Raw genomic sequence first — 21,608 nt, 5'->3', positions numbered from 1 at the left:
GATTCTTGTTGTTGCATATAATCCGATCTTAGAAGACAGGAGGTATATAAATGTGGATTGTTAGATATTCTCATTTACCCCATTATCATTTTAACTTAGTGAGGTAATAGTGTTATTATATATATTTATTTGATTTTATGAACTCAATTGAGTACAAATACGTAGGACATATGTTTGTTTATTATATTGTAATTTAATGTTTGTTTATTTTTACGTACCCTTATACTACTAGTATTAGGAATATTATAATACCGGTACTGCAATTGTTTGCATTAGTGATAATGCTGTTGTTAATAGTTGTTACTAGTATTGTCACTGGATCTGGAGTCTTGGATTTTGAAATTTCGGGTTCTGAATAGGCCTGTCAATAATAATAATATTGTTAAAATATTGTAAACTGTTACCATGCTTACTTAAGTTATTATCATTAATATTCCTAATTCACTGTTACTACGTCACTTTTTTTTTTTTTCCGACGTAAATGTAATGTCGATCTGGTAAGTTTAACATTAAGTTCGAAAATATGATAATCTAAAACCTAATCAAACCTTTATTACCCATAATTAATATTAGTAATATTGTTACAGTTTTAATGAAGTGGTTTAACAATTCTGAGATTTGAAATAATCTGAGTACTGTATACTGCGAGTGTTTGAAATATAACTAAGTTATAACATTAACAGGCTGTGTTTTAGGAAATTCCAAAACATTTTGTAGAAATATTTTAAAAATAACAATGATGATAGTATTATTTATTATTAAAACTAAAAGCAAATAACAAAAGTTGTAGTTGCAAAGTTTTTAATTATAAATATTAACAGAACTTTGAACTACTAAAATAAGTGAAACAACTAAACTGAAACGCTTTAACATAGACAAAATATAGAGTTGAAAACTTTTATGAAGATTAAAATGGTATAAATATGAATGCTGGCAAATTAAGCTTTGATGGGATGTTGAACCATTCAGAATATACTCCATAGATCAGTGGTTCCCAACCTTTTTTATGCCCTGCACCCCTAAAAAAAATTTAATATGTTCTCACACCCCTCACAGTAATTATTTATTTAAGAATAAAGGTGAAGGTGGCCAAAACAAATGTTATCTTGCATTCCTGGTTGGGAACCACTGCCATAGATGATGTTATGTATTATGATTTGATGCATGTTTATAAAATTTGAGAATTTTAATCAACCAATGAGATAACAACAGTAAGGTCTCACTTTAATGGAAGTAATATTTTGGATTTTAAATATTTATGATAAATGTCTATCAAATTATATATAGTTAATCATTCAAGAGTTAATACACAAATTTTGTGCCATAAAATATTTTGCAAAATTTTTTTGCAAATATTTTTAAATAGTTGTAATTTCTACTAGATGAAAGTACAATATGTACAGCTTTTTAGAATACAAGTTCTTGGAAAATAAAATAGAGTTTTATTTTCATTCTTCTGTTTTACAAATAATGTCTTTTTCTTTTTTTCCATAAAACATGCAAAGAAAATATTTTTGTATATAATGAAAAGGGTAATAGTTGTTGGGTTTTTTATTTTATTTTTCAAACTGTAACTGTCCAGTTATGAATACATTAAACAGGTACATGTTTTTATGTGGTATCTTCATGTGCCTCTCATTTTTTATTTATATATGTGAATTGATACATGAAAAAAGTAAATTATTACCTTTTACTTGTTACAAGATTATGAATTAAAATACTCCAATGTTAAAATATGAACTTGTGCAATGGACTGTGCTGTAGGTGTGTGATATTTGTGTGTTAATAATCAAGCAGTTTAATTATTCTTTAGTCTACTGTGAATAAACCTGACAGTATACATACCTAGGCATTTCCTTAGAGAAATAACTCTGAGTTCCTTTTATAACTGCTTTTATTTTTGTGAGTAACTTTGAACTTTTAAAGCCTTTGATGTACTTATTCCTTTAACTAAGAATAACTCAAACTACCATTCACTTTCTGCAAATAATTTATTTGTGAGTTTCTAGAGAATATTTTTTCATTGCTTTTAGTGAAGTAATATAGTTTTAGGTCTTTACCTTGTGGCTTTTCAAAGTACAATGGAATATCAATTAACAGACAGTCTTTTTTGCAGTTTTTTTTCATTTATTATTTATAACCAAAAGAAATCTTGCAGTAACAGGCACCTCACTATTCCAAATTAAGGACAGTGTATTCAGTCTCATTTTGTATCTTTGCATTTACAGGGCTCATTTGTTACCTTAAAGGCACCTTACTATAGAGGGCATTTGGATGCAGTCAGAAGGATACCATTAATGTTGAGGTTCAACTAATACATGAATGTTAAAATGAAATGAAACATTTTCAGATGCAAAAATAATATTTCAACTCTCAATTATTAAGATACTTTTTCAAACTGATTTTCTTGATTAATAACTATTGTGTTTTAGTTTATAGTTAACAGTTTTAATTGATAAAGGTACAATTTTTCCAAACTTTGTCATATTTAACTGCAGGAAAAAGTTCATAGAATGGTTCTGAATTTTTCAAGTATAAACTGTATCCCTCAAGTGTTACAATTTTTTTTCTCATGTTTTCGTTAATTAAGGGTGAAACAAGATCCTATAGTGAATAAATTTTTTAAAAGAGTGGGAATGCTATTTTCAAATTATAATTTTGTTAAAAAATAAAGAAAAACAGCTTTAGAAAAATTTAACAAACTACTTTTAGAGTAAACCACTTAAATCTGACAAAATGTAGAACTTGTTAAGGAAAACAAAAGTTAAGTAAGAAGGTTATGGAATTTTTAGCCATTGCATTGTAGGAGTCATATGATCTCTGGGAAAAAGTACATAATTCAAATTTTTGAAAATATAATCCCATAAGGTTTTCTGTGTCCCATCAATTTGTTAGGGGTTTTTCAGATACATTGTTCAATGTTTAACATAATATGATGACAAATAAGGGACCATTTGGTCTTCCAAGATTATCCCTAAGCACCCACATTTTATTTTTCATGAAATTATCAATTCTCACTTTTAAACTCTTGTAAATTACCAGCTTCCAATACTTGTGATTGTAACTTGGTCATAAGTCAATCACCCTGTTAGGAGTATAAAACAGCTTTTTTTTATTCTCAATAAGTCAATATCCTTCTAAGATAAGGGAAAAATTCCATGATATATTAATGCTTGCTTCAGATGCTTATTGTTATTTATTTTGACAATAAGATATTGGCAAATTTCAATTTGTTTGAGTGATTTTAGTCATACATGAGATTTTTTTTTTCACATAATGTACCACAACTGAATTTCCTTTATTACAAATGCTCACACTCTTAAAGTAATAACATGCATTCAACTGATTGATGTAACTTGATCACTTCTGACTATTGAATTCACTACCTGTCTGTAGCACATTAAATTACAGTGTAAAAATAAAATAAGAGTATTAAGATATTGTATTTTTATGCCCTTCAGATGAATTTTGTGTATTATGGATTCGTATTACATTTATGTTAAGTTTCAAAATTTCATATGAAATCAACACTTTTATTGTTACTTAGTGTTATTTTACTTGTAGGCTTTCTGTGCTTTCTAACAAGATCCACATTCAACAAAGTGCAGTCATTATATATAAAAGTATTGAAGGTCTGTTTTTTACATATCTTTCAATGAAATGATTGTGTAAACTCAGTCTCTTCATCCAATAGTTTTACTGGAATTGACATATGCAGCTTTTGTGATTTTATTTTAGTTCTTTACAGCAGCATCTTATGGCTTGTCAAAATTGTATTTTTTTTATTAAAGATACCTACCTCTTTCTTCCAAAGTTTATACTTCATTATTTGCATTAATGTTAATTTTTTCTTACAAATGTGCAATTACATTTACATATTTATCAGTTCCTCATGGAAATACTGGTCTACACTTCTTATAGTTTTACTTGTAATTGCTGTCATATGTAGATAAATAAGTAACTTAATGCTTATGCCCCATCTACAATACTTAAGACACCAATTTCACATTTTGCAAAATATTTCTTATTCTAGCAAATTTTATTGATATAATAAAAATAATTTGGCATAATTTTTCTGCCATCTATCTTATAGCAAACACCATAGCTATGGAGAAGTCATCCTTTCTTAAATTCAAACATTAGCATAGTTTCAAGACATGGTAGATGTCACTGAGTAAATATTTTCTCACAAAATGTGGAGAAGAAAATTTTGTTAGTCAGGTTAATACATGTAAATGAAAACTATTTTTCTGGAACATCTTAGGAAGTATTTACAGTGTTATAGGAAAACAAAGCTGGAAAAGAGTTTTCAAGGGGTTACAATACAAAAATTATGATAATAGATATGCTGCATGAGGCACTTTTAACAAAAATAGTGTTGGAAGAAGATATTGTTAGATGCATCTTGTATAATAATTAGAATTAACAAGAAACTATAAAAGATTTTTGGCTAGAATTAAAACTGATTAATGAAGTGTTCTTGATAACTTGTGGACTGTTTTAAGCTGTTACTTTTTTCTTTTAGGCATGCTGTATGGAAATAGACATTTGTTAACTTGATGTGAAGTATGTGGAGATCTTGCTGAATTCTTATGGCTTTTAAATTCAAGTGTGAGGCATGTGTAATTAAGGAGCACCTCTGATTTTGGACTCATTTGATGCCTTGAAGTAACTTACAACTTAAAGGTCTAAAAATATGGGAAGGAAAAATTCAAGACCTAGACTTACTCTGAGAAAGAACAGTGCCAAATCTCGCATTAGTAAAGCCCAGTTACTCATTAGTCAAGCAAACAGCATGCAGGTGGAATCTTTAGATAATCTTTCAAGGTTTAAAGTTTTTGAGAGAAATGGAATGAAATTAAACATCGCCTTGTCTCGAGTAACAGATCTAGACCAAGATGTGAAGGATTGGGCATTTAAGCTTACTGAAGAGAACATGAAGAAGTATTATGAAGAAAGTGAATGGGGTTGGAATCCTTCAGCAAAGCAGAATGAATTGTGGAATGATGCGGCTTGGTACTTGGTTGCTCGAGATTTAGATGATAACCTGAAGGCATTTGTACATTTTCGATTTGAAGTTGAAGAAGATAAGCCTGTTGTGTATTGTTATGAGATACAAGTAGAAAGTGATGTGCAACGTAGGGGCGTGGGGAAGTTTCTAATGGAGATCATTCATTTAATTGGGCATGCATTCAAGTTAAAGAAAACAATGCTGACTGTTTTTAAACATAATGAATCAGCCTTCTTCTTTTACACACAATCACTAGGGTTTCAAGTTGATAAGGCATCACCAAGTATGTCAGGAGAAGATCACTGCTATGAAATTCTTAGCAAACGAATATCTCTGAAAGATTCTGTGAAAAAAAAAGTTAGATCCCATAAACTTCAAGCTGAAAGAAAATGGAAAGATGAAACAAAAATTGATACAGAGAAAAAGGAAGTGAAGAATGTTACAGGTGAAAATGGAATGTTGAAGCCCTGAAATTTTCACCAGAACAACACATCAAAAAAAATTTTGTTTTAAAATGTATTTAATGTTTACAAGCATAACACAGTTTTTGGTATTGTTGATATGTAGAGGATTTATTGAGAAAGGGAAGTTAATGTTCTAAAAACTATAATATGTTATCAGAGAAAACTTCTCAATAATACATTTTACTGTAATTTCTAAGTTGTCCTGTTTAGTAGATACAAAACTTGCATTGTCAGTGAAATGCATATGTAATCTTGTTTTAAAAAATTTTTTATACTGCAGTTGGCTTAAACATTTTAATGAAAAGTACATGCTATGGTAGCTTTGTTCTTTTTAAATTATTACCTGCTATGTTTAGAATCATTATTTAGGTTCTGTAATGAGTATTTTATCTTTAAGTGCATACTTAGTTTTCCATAGTTTTTCCTGTTAAGTTTCCAGGCAATCTGTGATTGATTTTTAATCAAGTGCTTTAATAACTTTAAATTAGCAGCTATGACATGAAAGTACATAGTTTATATTTAGATAGCTGTATAGCTGTTAAGAGGCTGTTTGTTGAAGGTGGGAAACATGAAAATGAGAAACCAATGTTTGGCTTACTTAAGGGTGAATAGATTAGTTTTGTTCAAGTTGAAAAGTATGAGGATTTAGGGGACATTTACATAAGGTTAAGAAATTTTAGAGTCTGTTAATTATTCAAGATTTGTAAAGTAAGAGAAATTGCATTGTAAATTTAGTTACCTAAACCATTATTTTTATAAATATATTTAAAACATGCATGTGTGTTTGACCATGAAAATGAAACCCTAACTACTGAAATTTCTGTAATATTATTAGTATGTATATAATGTATTATTTGATGTAAGTTTTTATAGTTATTTATTTCATTATGCAAATTATTCAGTGAACTAAACAGATTCATAATTTACCTTTTTACATATGTATGTTCAAGGTATGCACATACCAGTAAATAACATTACATTTTGATGTCTTATATATGCATAGAATCAGTTTGAAAATAGAAATATTTTAAAATGTGTAAAACTTGTATATTTATAGCCACTTACATTGTTATTGACAGTATTCCTTACTTGATTAGAAAATTATGAAAATACATTTTTGTAATATTCAGTTTGTCATCTGTGTTATATATCTCATGAAAATCAGCTGTTGAAGTATGTCTATTTGTGTATAATAATTTATAACACTTATTGATATAATAAGCTGTAATTTAGGATTTGTTCATTAATTTATTTATTTAAACTACATTTTTTGTTTCAAACTGATACGAAAGTCACACTATTAAAACAAATATTGTCATAAGTTTTCAGTGATTAAGGTTTGTCTTACTACTGTTTTAGGAACTTTGATTTATTTTTAAAATAATAAAGAATGTTAAATAAAGCATTTATTAACAAGATTAAAAGATTTAGCTTTCAGTTTCTTCTTTGCAAGTTAAGCTCTTATAATGTATGATGCAAATAGCCATGCTTATAGTACTTTCTGATACACTAAAGCTCAATTTGCTAAATGTTTTCCAGAAATATTAACTCAATAAAACAATGCCTTGTTAGACTTTGTGTACTAAACCATCGGTAATGGTAGAAAAATATTAATTCTGTTTTCTTTATTGACATTATTATCCAGTGTTGTTGTATATTTATAACCTAGTAATTTTAATTTGAAAGGAATTCATTGTTCTCTATGATTGCAAACATTGTAATAATTTGTACTGTTTTTCCAACTAACAATAATAAACACCTTTTTTTTCAACTTCAATATATAAATCTTTGTAAACATTGTTAAATAAATTACCACATATTCAACAGTATAAGACCCTTGTAACTGCTTAACTTTGACAAGTATTTAAATAAAACAATTTTAACCTTAAAGTTTATTGTAAATGTATGGTTTACTGGTGATTGTGCTTAAAATAACAAGAATTTAAAAACTGAGTAACGTAGATGTCCATCTTCTCAAGAAATTATACTCCCAGCTGCTATGCAGTTAATATTAAAAAAATAATATTAGCCAATAACTGATGGGTTATTAAGTTTTTAAGGAAATTTGTTGATGTCGATGAAGTGTTTTATTTTGTTGATTTCATTAATACCGTCTTCCGTTATCCTTCGTTTTAAAGTCTTCTTTTCAATGTTACCATTCATAAACTATATTTTTGCACAGCTGTAGTCAGTATCAGTCAGTAATTTGTATAAGCTTTCTTTTTTTCCCCTCCATTCTAAATGTACTTTGTCAATGTATACCTGTTCCTTTTTTCTTTCAGAATTTATTGGAAAAAATACTGACTTTGTAAATTAATAAGATAAATGATTTTATAAAAAATTAAACTATAACTGCAGGGAAGGCTTGTTGTATGCAGCGTACCATACCCTGGGCCCAGATACGTGTAACTGTATATCAACAAACCTAAATCTGTGATTCCTTAATGGGATACTTTATCCATTATTGGATTAAAAGTGCACAGTTGCATATCATATTAATATACTTGCCATTGTATATGTATACTACTAACCTCCTGTGTTTTTGTTATAGAATTTCCAATTTGAATATATATTTTAAGGTTTTGTAAGAGCAGTATTAGTGTGAATTTGGGATTTGCTAGTTTTCCATAGTTAAATTCCCTCAGTGTGGATTCCTATACATGGTGAGGAGACTTCCCAGAGAAGATTCTGTTTTTTCAGTTTACCTCCTCTGGGATCCATTTTTTAATCCATCCATATGTTTATGGGGCATAGTAACCTGTAAATTGGAGGAGAGGATACTGGTGGTTGAGGGGTCCAACCCTAACACACAACTTTGGCCTACAATTTTTGTAGATGGGCAACCTTGGAGTTGGCTGGTCCACTTAGGCTAGGGTCAACCAAGTACCAGTGTTGAATGTTCTCAAAAGGTGTTGTGGACATTATATCTGATGCTAGAGTTTGGGTATAGTGCTCACAAAACCCTGGCATTACTGCAGTGTTCTTCTTTGGCATTGTAGTGCATCTACTCATAGGGATCCTTGGTGGGTAGGGTCAGTGAGTGCCAAAACATTCTTTTTTATTGTGGATCCCCCCAAATAAAAACTTAAATAGTGAAAAAAAAGTCCATAGATAAATAACCATGTTTTGAAGATTCTGAGCAGCAGTCTTCAACATCTGTAACACTTATACCACACTTCCTTACATTACATTCTCTTTCATACAAACTTTTAGGGTACATGTCTCCCTTTTTCATTCAGAGGGACCTGCTGGCTCTCCAAAGCTAGTCAAAACACAGTGAACTCCTCTTACATTCAAAGGCAATTGGGGATATACCCATTAAGGTTATGCCTCATGATACTTTTAATTTGTCATGAGGAGTTACTGTTGAGAGGGATTTGAAGAACATCCCAGACTCAAATATTCTCGCTGGTTTCTCCACCCAAGGAGTTTCTGCAGTGAGGCACATCTCCACTCACAAAGATGAAATTATGATGCCAATTGACTTCCTCATTTTAACATTTACATCACCTGCCACCATCAAAGCAGGTTATCTTAATTGCAAGGTAGAGCCATATATTCCAAACTTTCTCGGATGTTTCCAGTGTCAGTGGTTCAGTCACTCGAATACACCGTGTCTTGACATGTGCTCATTGTGTGAAACAGACCATCGTTGCATTAATTGCAATGGCTTTCAACCATCCTACTTTCGTTCTTGCCCTAAGTGGTTGGAAGAAAAAGAGGTGCAGCATTTGAAGACAACTCAAAACATTACTTACCCTGAGGTTTGAAGTTACTGCCCATCACTTCATCTTGAATGTATGTTGCTGCACGTTATTCCACTACTACAGTGGGAGTGCAGATGGAACTCTGTATGCATCCAAAAGAATCATTCTCAAACCATATGAAAAGTCTTTTGACATGCATGGTTAAAAAAGTTGATGAATCAATGTCAATACCCATCTGTGTCCCTAACATTCATTCCAGCAAACACTAAAATTTACTTCTTTTGGTTCTGGGTACAGCCATTTCCTTGGGTACATCTTTTTCTGCCCCAAGATGCAAAACTTTCATTCTTTCACGTCCTCAGTCACTGGAATACTTTTCAAATGATGGAGACCTGCCCAATCGACCTAAGGCAGGATCTATGGAGGTCGTCAGACCTCCCTCAAATAAAGAAAACAGACATGGTCAAAAATAGGAGTGCTCTCCACCAAATTTGCTTACACATAAATAAAAACAGCAACTCTGATACAATGGAACCATCAAGGTTTATGTCCTAATCTGGATAACATCAAAGTATTGATTGCTTCCTACCATCCTGTGTGTCTTTCCCTACAGGAAACATTTCTGAAACCTGCCGATATAGTCACCTTTGGCAGTTTTCTTTGTACAGAAATGACAGGCTGTGTGACAGACAAGTGCATGGAGGGGTGTCACTGTTGTTGATCAGCACATGTGCTCACCCTGTCTTTGCCACTCAACACATCCTCGGAGGCTGTAGCCATTCGTCTTTCCTTGGGTCATACCATCACTGTTTCTTCTCTCTACCTGTCTCCTAAAGACCTATGATCAATCAGACCTTGATGATCTTGTTGAACAGTTGCCATCTCCCTTTTTAATCCTGGAGGACTTTAATGTCCACTGGGGTGGTACTGATATTGATGGGAGGGGTTGCTTTATAGAGTGTATGCTCTCAGATCACAACCTTTCTCTTTTCAATACCAGTTCTTGTACTTATTTTCATACTTTGTCAGTCCTTTACTGCTGTTGATCTCTCAATTTGCTCCCCTCTGCTATTTTCCAACTTTTCATGGAGGGTTGACGATAACTTAAGAAGTAGTGATCATTTTCCTATAATGTTTAGAAACACTTGCTATGGTTGTTGCCTTTTGACCTATACACCTCATTGGAAGTGGGATCAAGCCAACTAGCCCTCATTCACTGCTCTCACAGATCTTGATCCTGCCATTGTCTGTAAGCCATCAGTAGATGACTGTGGCAGCAGTGACTGACTGTATTATACAGGCAGCTGCTCAGTGTATTCCTAAAACTTCAACATGTTTTCCACGATATTCTTATCCGTGGTGGAATCCTGCCTACCACATGGCATGGAAGGCTCAAAAATGGGCCTGGGATACTTTTCACAGGTATCCCACACTCTCAAACTGCATTGCTTTACAGCAGGCACATGCTTGACAGGTAAGATGTCAAACCAGAAGGAATTTTGGATTAAGTTCACAACCAGCATCTCTTCTATCACCAGTTTGAAAGTCATGTGGGACAAAATTTGAAAGGTCAGTGGTCAATATAATTTTGTCTCCCTTTTGATCTTGCTCTCTGATGGTCAGAAAGTAGCTGATACCTGTAGCATAGCCAATAGTCCTTTTGCCAGGTATCTAGCACTTCTGCTTCATACTCCACTTTCTTAGCAGTCAAGACTTGAGCAGAGCGATCACATCTTTCCTTTCAAGCTGATTGTCTCTATGACTATGATGGCCCCTTTACACTTGTGGAACTCAAACTGGTCCTTCATCAATCAGACCTGATGATATACACTACAAGATGCTGCACCATCTATCTCCTGCTTCTCTTGTTATTCTCTGATCTGATTGTTTTTAACCAAATTTGGCAGGAGAATGTTTTTCTGATACCTGGCACCAGGCTATTGTCCTGCCTTTCTCTAAGCCTGGGAAGAATACCAAGATTCCTTCAAACTACTGTCCAATTGCTTTGATGAGATGTCTCTGTAAGATCTTAGAAAGGATGGTTAATGCTTGTCTTGTTTGAGTCCTCGAATCAAACAACGTCCTCTCACCCACCCAGTGTGGGTTCCAATGACTTTAAACATCAATCAGAGAAGCCTTTCTCAGATGACAACATCAATATTCTTTGGCCTTGAGAAGGCTTATGATACTACATGGAGGTATGGCATTTTGCGAGACCTCCACTTATACAGGTTACATGATCATTTGCCCATTTTTATTAAAAGATTTTTAATGGACAGAAGATTCCAAGTTCATGTGGGTTCAACACTTTCCTGTTCTTTTATACAGGAACTCGGAGTTCCTCAGGGCTGTGTTTTGAGTGTCACACTTCTCAGTTTAAAAATTAATGCCATCACTGAACAACTCCCTCTCACTGTTGCAAACGGACTCTATGTTGACAATTTTCACATCTCATGTAAGTCATCTAACATAAGGTATATTGAGCATCAGCTACAGACTGCCCTCAGACGTTTATCGAAGTGGACCACAGGAAACTTTTAACTTTTCTCTCTCTAAAACTGTTTGTATGCACTTTTGCTGCCAACAGGGTATTTATCCCAATCTTGAACTTTGTGTTCATGAAGTTGTGCTTTCTGTGTTCCCTGAGGCAAAGTTCTTGGGCTTATCATTGACTGTAAGCTGACCTTTATACCACAGATCAAGCAGCTATGAGTCAAATGTACAAGAGCACTGAGCACCCTCCATGACCTCTCTTCCACCACTTGGGAAGCAGATTAGTGTTGTAAACTAAAGATAAATTGTGCTTTATTTGGTCAAAATTAGACTATGGGTCTCTGGCTCTGCAAGGACCTCTGTCTTAAAAATGCTTGACCCCATTCATCATCAAGGGCTTTGGCTCTGCAACTGTCTTTACTGTATGCTTCAAAACTTCGATCCTTACCACAGCATCCCACCTGGGGTTGTGTTTTCCTTCCTCAGTGGGCCATGCTTTTTCAGAACAGACAATCTGCCATTATTCCTTTTGGCCTTCGTATCCAGGTGCAGATGGATTAATTGAGTCTCTCCTTGGATAACACTGCTGTATCCATTGGTCAGTCCATCCCACCATGGCTTATTACAATCCCCAAATGTGACTTTTCTTTGAGTCATCTGACAAAAGCAGATACTCCTGATTGAAAGTACCATCTTTTATTTACTGAACATCTTTTGAACCATGTTTCCATTCCTATTTATTTGGATGGTTTAAAATCAGGTGACTCTGTGGGCTCGCCATGGTTTGTTGTGGTTCGGTGATTGTGTGCAGAATTCCCTCTACAGCTTCTGTGTTTACTGCTGAACTGTACACTATTTTCTTGCCCTGGACCACATAGAAGCTAAGCAGTACTCAAACTGCACTCTTTATACTGACTCGCTTAGTTCCCTACTGGCCCTGAAATTGCTTCACGTTAGTTCTCGCCCTGTTCTTGCCAATATTCAAAACTGATTGGCCCATTTCTGTTTACCATCTACTTCTATCCAGTTTTTATGGATACCAGGCCATGTTGGCATTTGCAGTAACAAGCTCACTGACATTGCAACTAAATCTGTATGCTCTGGCACTATCACTGCTGTGCCAGTTCCATACACAGACTATGGTCCTGTATTCAAGGCTCAGCTCTGTGCCAGTTGACAGTCGGCTTGGAGTGAGAAATGTGAAAACAAGCTTTTCCAACTAAAACTCTCTATTGGACTTTGGCTGTGTTGCTTCTGTAAGGATTGGAAAGAGGAAATTGCTTAACTGGACTACACATTGGTCACAATTTTTTAACTCATCGTTTTCTTTTATCTGTGACTGATGCACAAGTGTGTTGTTTGTGTGACACTCAGATCACAATAAGCCACAATTTACTGTCTTGTCCTCTTTACGACTTTCAACGACAGCACCATTTTAAACATGTTTTTTCCGAAAGTTTATCTTTAATGTTGTTCAGTGTCTTTGGTGATGGTGACACTGTCTGTCTTACAAATGTTTTTAGTTTTTAAAGGCCATTGACCTTTTTAACACTATATAAGCCTTTAATTTATAAATTAAACCTTTTTTTTTAATATGATTCCTTTTTAAGAATTTAAAGTGCAACTAGTTTGATATGAAATTAGAATATGGCCATAATGTCAAATAATTCAAAACCAGGACTAGAAAGGCCAACTTCAGGTGACTAATGCTGATGTTTGAACTTATCCGTTAGTCATCCTGGCGAGTTATGATAATTAAATTTATGTTACAGAAAGCTGTTTAAAATGTGTTTTACTGTAGTTTCTCTTTTACTCCTGTACTCTAAATATAAAAAATGAATTTCACGCTATTTAAATTTTTAATTCAAAAGTTTGTTCTACCTTGAGTCCTTTTTACAAATTTTAATAATTTTATGGCCAGCTGGTTAAGGCACTGGACTCGTAATAAGACGTTCACGGGTTCGAATCCATGTCACACTAAACATGCTTACTCTTTTTGCTGTGGGAGCATTATAATGTGGCTGTCAATCCCACTATTCATGGGTAAAGGAGTAGCTCGAGAGTTGGTAGTTGGTGGTGATGACTAGCTGCCTTTCCTCTAGTCTTACACTGCTAAATTAGGGACACCAGCACAGATAGCCCTCATGTAACTTTGCGTGAAATTCAAACCAAACCAATAAGTTTACTTTAATTTTAACTTTTTACTGGATGTTTGGTGCAGGTAGCCTAGTTGCTTTGTGCCATAAAACACCAAACCAACAGCAATTTATGAGTAATTATAAAGCTTTAGGCATATTTTATAATACAAGATGTATTTAGTCAATATTTTGTTTTGTGTTTTTGTTCATTGTATGCATAACAAGCAAACTGAATATATATATATATATGCCCAAGTCTATTAATATTTCAACAAACTACTCAGATGAAAATGGGCTCAAAATTTTTAGGGACCAGTCATTAATTCTATCACCATACAGTTTACAAATGCACTAACACACAACCACATTGCTGCCCAAAAGGAAATAACAAAACCCATTGATTAAATAATTTTATTAAATAAATGAATAAAATTAATAGAGAAAAAGAAAATGCTTATACAATGAGTTTCATGTTTGCATAATATGGTGAATATATGAAAGCAATACTTAATAAGATAGAACTGGTTGAATATAAATCAGTTCTATGGTTTTCTTTTTTATTCTTTAATAATGGAGTAAGTTTATCATCACTGGGCAAGATAATTGCTTACTGTATGATATTCATTATTGAAAGTGTGTTCTCCTTACCAGGCCCGCCATGGCCAAGCGTGTTAAGGCATGCGACTCGTAATCTGAGGGTCGTTGGTTCGCATCCCTGTCGCGCCAAACACGCTCACCCTTTCAGCCATGGGGGCATTATAATGTGACGGTCAATCCCACTATTTGTTGGTAAAAGAGTAGCCCAAGAGTTGGTGGTGGGTGGTGATGACTAGGTGCCTTCCCTCTAGTCTTACACTACTAAATTAGGGACGGCTAGCCCTTGAGTAGCTTTGTGTGAAATTCAAAAAACAAACAAACTCTCCTTACCTTCTGTATGAGATATTTATCAATGATTCTGCTGAAATCCAAAGTATGGGCTAACTAGTTTTCAGTTGTAAGGGTTCTCAGATTTATCAGTTTATCTTGGGCAATGGTGGAGTGCAGGTAATTTTTTTTTCAGTTTCAACTTAATAAAATATGTCTATTCTCCTCTACAATTCCACTGTAATTGTGCAGAAACTACAGAACCATTTGGTAAAAGTGTATGCACTTGAATTAGTGTAGTTTGTTTAGAAGGTCTAAAGGGTTTAATGTAGTATCACCAAAATTACCTTTATGGATGGTCTTTAGATGTTTCATTTCTTTCACTAAATCTTCTGACACAACAGGTCTACATTTGGCAATACTCTCTAGTGTTTGAATGCAAATCATGCTCTTATATATCTCAGTATTGCCTTAGAAAAAAAAGAAAGATGATTAATATCTATGGCTGCTCTATATTTTGTAGTGAGTCCAGCAATAACAAAAGACCTTATAAAAGATGTTTTGTCTGAAATTTGTATCTTCTACAGGTTCATTTTTATTTTCATCATGAAAATAACTGAAAACTGTTTTCCATTTTGCTGGCAGTTATGGCAGAAGATTTATTAAGAATTGAACTACAATATTTGTTCAGTGTTTTTAAATCAACCAATAGACTTTAAGTGTATGCTTACTTCAATATCAATGGTAGTTTTATGGGCCTGCAGTACTTGCTTGTGCTTATTAGTGATCAGTCATATTTTGCTGTCAAGATTCAAGAAAATAACTGCACATAGTTAGTTATACATTTGACTTCATTTATTGTTTGAGAACTAAGACAGTTGAAGAACTTTTAACATTGCATCTACGTTGTCCTACAGCTCTTTGCATGCTCCTTGTAAAGCTAGATTGTAATGACTGAGTCCCCAATTATTCATAAAAAAAATACCATTATCATGTGCATCAATCCTTTGTAAAGATCCATGAAAGGCTAAATCTTCCCAACCTATCACAGTAAAGAATAACATATACAATCATATTTATGATATCCTTCCATTTGGCTGCTCAAGCTGGAAATCAGCACGGTAGTTTGCTCCAAAATGTCTCTCAAGCTCAAGCCACTTGGAATAATATTTCTTATGATGAATACCTCTTATGCTCTGGAAGCCTATTGTAAAGTTTCTTTCATCCTGTTTTTAATGGCTAGTATATTACAGTTGTAATTGTAGGGCATGATCAAACTGGAACGTTGGCAAGAAGTCAATATGGAAAACAGTAAAAATTTTGCTTAATTTTACTATATATTAACCAGCAACATTTATTGTATTCATTTTGCAGCAAAAACTTTAGAAGAGATTGTAGGAAATCTTTACTGTTGTAGAATCCAAACTTTAACATAACTCAAGGTTTTCAAGTGATATACTCTCATTGGTTAAGATACCAACATCAAGACCACTGAGCTGTTGTGGCTTTTCAGAAACATTTTTGAAAGTGATCCTCCAGTAATGATTACAGCCAATGCAGGTAGTCACTTTGCTGTGAGATTTTCACTATCGTTCATATTAGTTTCATGTGACATTTCATCATGCCTAGTTGATTTGTTCCAAGTAACAGCCACTGATTCATGGTAATTACTGACAACAGCCCATGATTCGAAAGCTTTGAGCTGATCTTCACTTTTCTTTTCAAAACCAATGATAAAAAGAGTTTGCCTTTCTCTTCTTCCATCATATTTGGCTGTTTGAATTTCCTCTTTTCTGCACCAGATTTATGCTTATACTGTATAAACATTACTCAGTTGGAAAGGGATTTTAAAATAAAACAATCTTTGGTATCTTTACGTTATCAATATATATCTTGAAACAGCAAACTGAATTCTAGATTTATATATCTAGAAACTATAAAGTTTTTGCAAGTGAACATTAGTAAAATAATGATTAAAGCATTGTCACTCTTCTTGTTGCCAAAAATAATGAAAACAATATTGTATATGTATATTTATTCTTGTACGTATTTTTTCATATATAGCAAATCTTTCATTCTGGCTATTTTAACAAGAATATCTAAAACCTACTAATAAAGAGCAAGTCACTTTAATATACAGCTCAACCAGCTTCTACTGTCTACGTGACAATTGGCCTACTATTGGAAACTTGCCAATGAACAATCTTAACCCCCTCGCTTTGGTTAGAGTGCAGAGCACATGTTATCACCTTTTCAAGACATGCATTCAAAATTAAAATAAAGCTTATTATCACCGACTTGTGTGAATAAATTTGGAATCAAAACGTAGATAATAAATCAAATTTTATACAAGTTTTAATGTCTTAATGTTCTAAAAAATATTTAAATAAAATCTTAAACTCATTGTATATGAGAATCATGACGTAAGTTCTCAAAATACTTTGTCTTTGATAATTTACCTATCACCCCTTTTTTGAAGTACAAAGTTTAAAGTTGGTAATACTGTACTATGATATTCTCCTGAGAAATGCACTTTGCCGAGGCTTGAAATTTCTTTATCTATGGAACTATCAGTTAGAAAATTAGATGCACTTGTCACCAGCAGTTCACGTGCTGTATTTCAGCATATGAATGGTATATGAATTTGTGCCTTGTTTTACTTTTTTTTGCTGTGGTTTGAAAACCATAGCTCACTCAGTTTGAAGTGTTTAGTGGAACGGTTCAGGCAAAGTCCCTAACAGGTTTTTTAAAGGTACTATGCAATAGTTAGAAAGCCAATTAAATTACAATAGTTTTAGGATATTGTTTTTGCTTGTTATTATTCTGTGTCTTAGGCACATTTTTTAGATAAATAAAAAATGTTTAATGTAACAGAATTATTACTGAACATTTATGGCTTAAATTTCTCCGAGGACTAACGCTACACATATGCTACCCCTTGAATTACACAATAAGGAATATTGGGCTGACTACTCGTCTAGTGTTTTAGTTATACGTGGTTGAAGAGGGCAGTAAAACTAGGGAGAAAAACCAAATCTTACAAGCCGCAAACTATTCAATATAAACAAATGTAACTTTGATTTACAATCTGCAGCCATTCTATAAAAGAAAAAAATAGATACTTTAAGAGTTTTAAAATTCTAATTAAAATAAAGTACAGAACAACGTTTCGACCTTCTTAAGTCATCTTCAGGTTAACAAAGAGAGTTTGGAACTGACTGTTGCAGGGCACATGCCTTACGGGTGTGAGTGTAAAAACATGTGCCCGGCAAAGGCTGGATAGATACAATTGTTTCAGCTTAATGCGGTCGTTACGATTCAGGTTGTTTACATAGCGAGGATGTCATATTTAGATATTTTTAGAAGTCATATTTTGTAATTTTATTTACCAATAATAGGTTGTGTAGTTCAGTTGTTATAAACAAGCGATTGTGAAATTATTGCGTTATGTTGCTAGAACTTTCTCGCTCGTTTAATAGAATATTATTGTATCAGAATTTCTAGTATTACGTAAAATGTTTTAGACTTCTCTCTGAATATAAACATCATTAATATATCATTATTGAGCTATAGGCTTTGAGATCGCGAGTTTAGCGATAAAGAGTGCATGATGATGATTTTTAAAGTGAGATTATCACAGACTATATTATAGTAACAGAGAAGTGAAGAATAATTCCACTTGTCAATTGTGTTTATAAAATAATTGAACCATCCTGTGTGGACTTTGACGAAAAGGAAATAATTACTTGAAACTGGTTACAACTGTGGAAACTAACAGTGTAATAAACATTTGTATATATGTTTCATTTGTTTTTTAATGTATTATTTGAATTAGAACAACTGGATCGTGTTGCTGTTTGTTTATAGGTGAAATTTATGGTCAACAAGTTACAGATATTTACTGTAAAGAAACCTGCCTTACAAAACCTGACATTGATAATTGTTTCTACAAGCTTGTGGAAAGCATAAGGTAAATTAAACAGCATAACACTGAAACAGCGTAGCGCAATAGATATATTTTATCATACACTGCACCTTTAACCTCTGACTGATGTCAGCTGTGGCATTGCGTATTTTAACAATCGGCAACGAACGACAATCCTTAAAATATTTATATTTATTACGTGTACTATGTCTCTATTATTTAATCAGTTACTTTTTTATTTTAACTCTTCTCTATTTTGAGCCTTGGGTATATTCCCTGGTATCCCCGCCCTCTCGGTGGTTTTGTACACACTTCTACAGTTATCTTTAAAACCCAACAACAATATATTCCATGCTCCTATAAAGTTTCAGATTTTGTATTATGATGCGTATACCATTTAGTCATCTTGTATCATATACTTATTTCATAATGCTTCATACAATAAGATACATTAACTGTAGCAACACCAGCTCTCGCGCAAAATTCAAAACAAACAACCAATATTTGTATACTAAAATGTATGTTTAAAAAAGCCAATTTATTTTTTAATATCTGGTTATTACATTATGTCTTTGTAAACTATATCATGCTATTTGTTAAAATCTTAGAACATTTTAAAAGGTTTTGGTAAACTATATTTATCATAAATATTTGGCTAAGACCTCAATTAATTATTAAACATAGAAAACTTCTATCTGCTTGTAGTGTAAGTTACAGGTCCACTGTACAAATATTTTGAATTTGTACTTTTATTTGTTTTTACCGTTTCTGAACCTCCTATTTTTGTAATTACCGAAATAAGTATAAAATAAAGTTAATCACACAGTTATTTAGCTCGATAATGTGTTTGTCATGAGGTAAAATGATTATATAATACAACTTTTTTAAAACATTTTCTTGTGTCAAAGGTCATTTTTTATTACTTGAAGATATCTGTTATTTAACAGCATTCTTCTTAATATGATTAACTATACTTTCATGAATTATAAACTAAATGTTGAAGTAATATACAGTACAATCTTTGATTTTAAGCTAATAACATTGATATCTTGATTTAGTTAATGCAACTAAGCATTGTTAATTAAAACAAGGTAAAATCTTCAGTGACGTAACAGTTGTTCCTATTACCACCTATTATGGCTACACTTTGGAACTTGCTAGATGACAATAAACTAAACCAGTAGTTGAGTGTTACTACAACACACTCGTCTTTAATAGGTGATGAGCTAAGCAAAAGCATTTTAAGTCGTGGTAAGATCTGAAACTTCAGGCAGATGCAGCTAGTTTATGAAACAACAATCTGTTTTCATCCAGAGCTTTCATTAAAATAAACAGACCTGTTCTATGTACATATTGTCAAAAAACATAATAAATCAGCAAACAGCCTATGTTGTTATAATTATTGTCATATAACAGTTATATATCATACGAATCCTGTAGCCTGTTAAATATACCCGCAACTGGGAAGGCTCACTCATGCGTATTCTGACGCTTTATCTGTAATAATAACGACCTTAATCGTGAATTATTTAGGTTAACATTAAGTTAACAACCACGAGGTACAAAGTTTGTAACTAAGGCCTCATACCTAATTTATCTCCACTGTATATGCAACAATAAATATAACTTCATGATCTCACTCTCTTTTTATTAAGCAAGTATTCGTTTAAGATAGTTAATATTTGAATAAATTTTTCAATTCACACATCTACTTTTTGTCAGGATCGCCACTAATATAAATTCATATTCCTACAGCTTTCATATATCGTGGTGATAATGGATCTTGGTTTGCAATAGAGGGTAAGGTTGTCTTCAAATGTATTTCTAATTAAACCCTTATTACAATAACAAATGTATCCATTTTATTTCATAATTTTAGGAATTACAGCTTCTTGACTATTCCTGATAGCATTTCACGGAAGTTTATAGGACCGAACATTTCTAGCTCACAACTAGAGTGCTTACTTACAAGCTACCTTATCTCTTAATTTTACCTGGCTTGCAGAACAACAAACAAGCTGCAGGCTTGTATATTGAGTACAATATGCATAACTTATCTATAAAGGCAACGGATAAACATCACTTTAGTGACCGTTGACCTTTGAACATACAGAAGGAAATGGAGCACACACTAGAGAGCAACCCATATGTCATTAAACCTTGATCAGAAAACAACATAACCATTCTGATAATCTTTGGAAACAAAACTCACAGATTGCCCTTTAATCCATTACCTGGGTTTTGTGTGTATAAAACGAAGTGACCATTGTATGGCAGAGCTAACAGAGCAGGTTGTAGGGAAATTGGTTTCCTTATAAAACAAGAAAACATGAGGAATGTAGATGGTTAATTAACATCGAGAAATAAAAAAAGTTCTATCATCATTGATGAACCACATAGCATTGATTTTGGTATAAAGAGTTAAAAATGACGGGACGAGTACGATATCATAGATTCAATCCAAATGAACACACTAACAAGCATCTTATACCTATGTAAAAGAAAACAATAAAGACACTTCATAATATTGGGATGAATGTCTAAGGATGTTACACATTTTAATCTTCCATGAGCATGTCATGATATTTAGAGACAGTGTAGAAACTATATGGTTTGTACAGCTAGGAGAAAGTCTCATCCATGTAGGAAAAATTACTTTGCCCCCAAAGGACGTCCTTTGCTAAGAATAATAGGCTTAATTGGCCACTACCCGAGAGAGAATGAGATATATAACATGTGCTGGAAATTTGTGATTAGCTTAAACTCTTCTTGACAAGTGCTGAATATAATACACACTGATCAAAGAACCGAATGTGACGAACTCTTGAACGAAGAGCTGTGTAATATGTCATTTACAACCAGATTTTTAGAGAGCCAGGACAAAACCATCTAAAACGTACTTCCCAAGTTTACTACTATGAGTGGAACAGTCGAGTTCCCTTACATCATACTGTTTTCATGCAAACCTGTAATGACAGGTATTCCACCAGCTTTAACATATATATG

At 33.0% G+C, this 21,608-nt stretch overlaps 1 protein-coding gene across 3 annotated transcripts; it reads left to right on the top strand.

Annotated features, from left to right (window-relative positions):
• Naa40 (N-alpha-acetyltransferase 40) lies at positions 1-7,260 on the top strand. 3 transcript variants are annotated; one of them, XM_076498519.1, is made up of 2 exons: positions 1-103; positions 4,526-7,260. In XM_076498519.1, the coding sequence occupies exon 2, from the start codon at positions 4,697-4,699 to the stop codon at positions 5,480-5,482; it is 786 nt and encodes a 261-aa protein (XP_076354634.1). In that variant the 5' UTR covers positions 1-103; positions 4,526-4,696; the 3' UTR covers positions 5,483-7,260. The 3 variants fall into 3 exon arrangements, with proteins under 3 accessions (XP_076354634.1, XP_076354636.1, XP_076354635.1); XM_076498521.1 differs by having other exon boundaries at positions 10-42; XM_076498520.1 differs by lacking the exon at positions 1-103 and adding an exon at positions 275-497.
• The last annotated feature ends 14,348 nt before the right edge of the window (positions 7,261-21,608 follow it).

Source organism: Tachypleus tridentatus, chromosome 4, assembly GCF_004210375.1.
Source record: "Tachypleus tridentatus isolate NWPU-2018 chromosome 4, ASM421037v1, whole genome shotgun sequence".
NCBI classification, from domain to species: domain Eukaryota; kingdom Metazoa; phylum Arthropoda; class Merostomata; order Xiphosura; family Limulidae; genus Tachypleus; species Tachypleus tridentatus.
The sequence above is the reverse complement of the archived record's forward strand: the minus strand, read 5'-3'. Positions and strand labels throughout refer to the sequence as shown.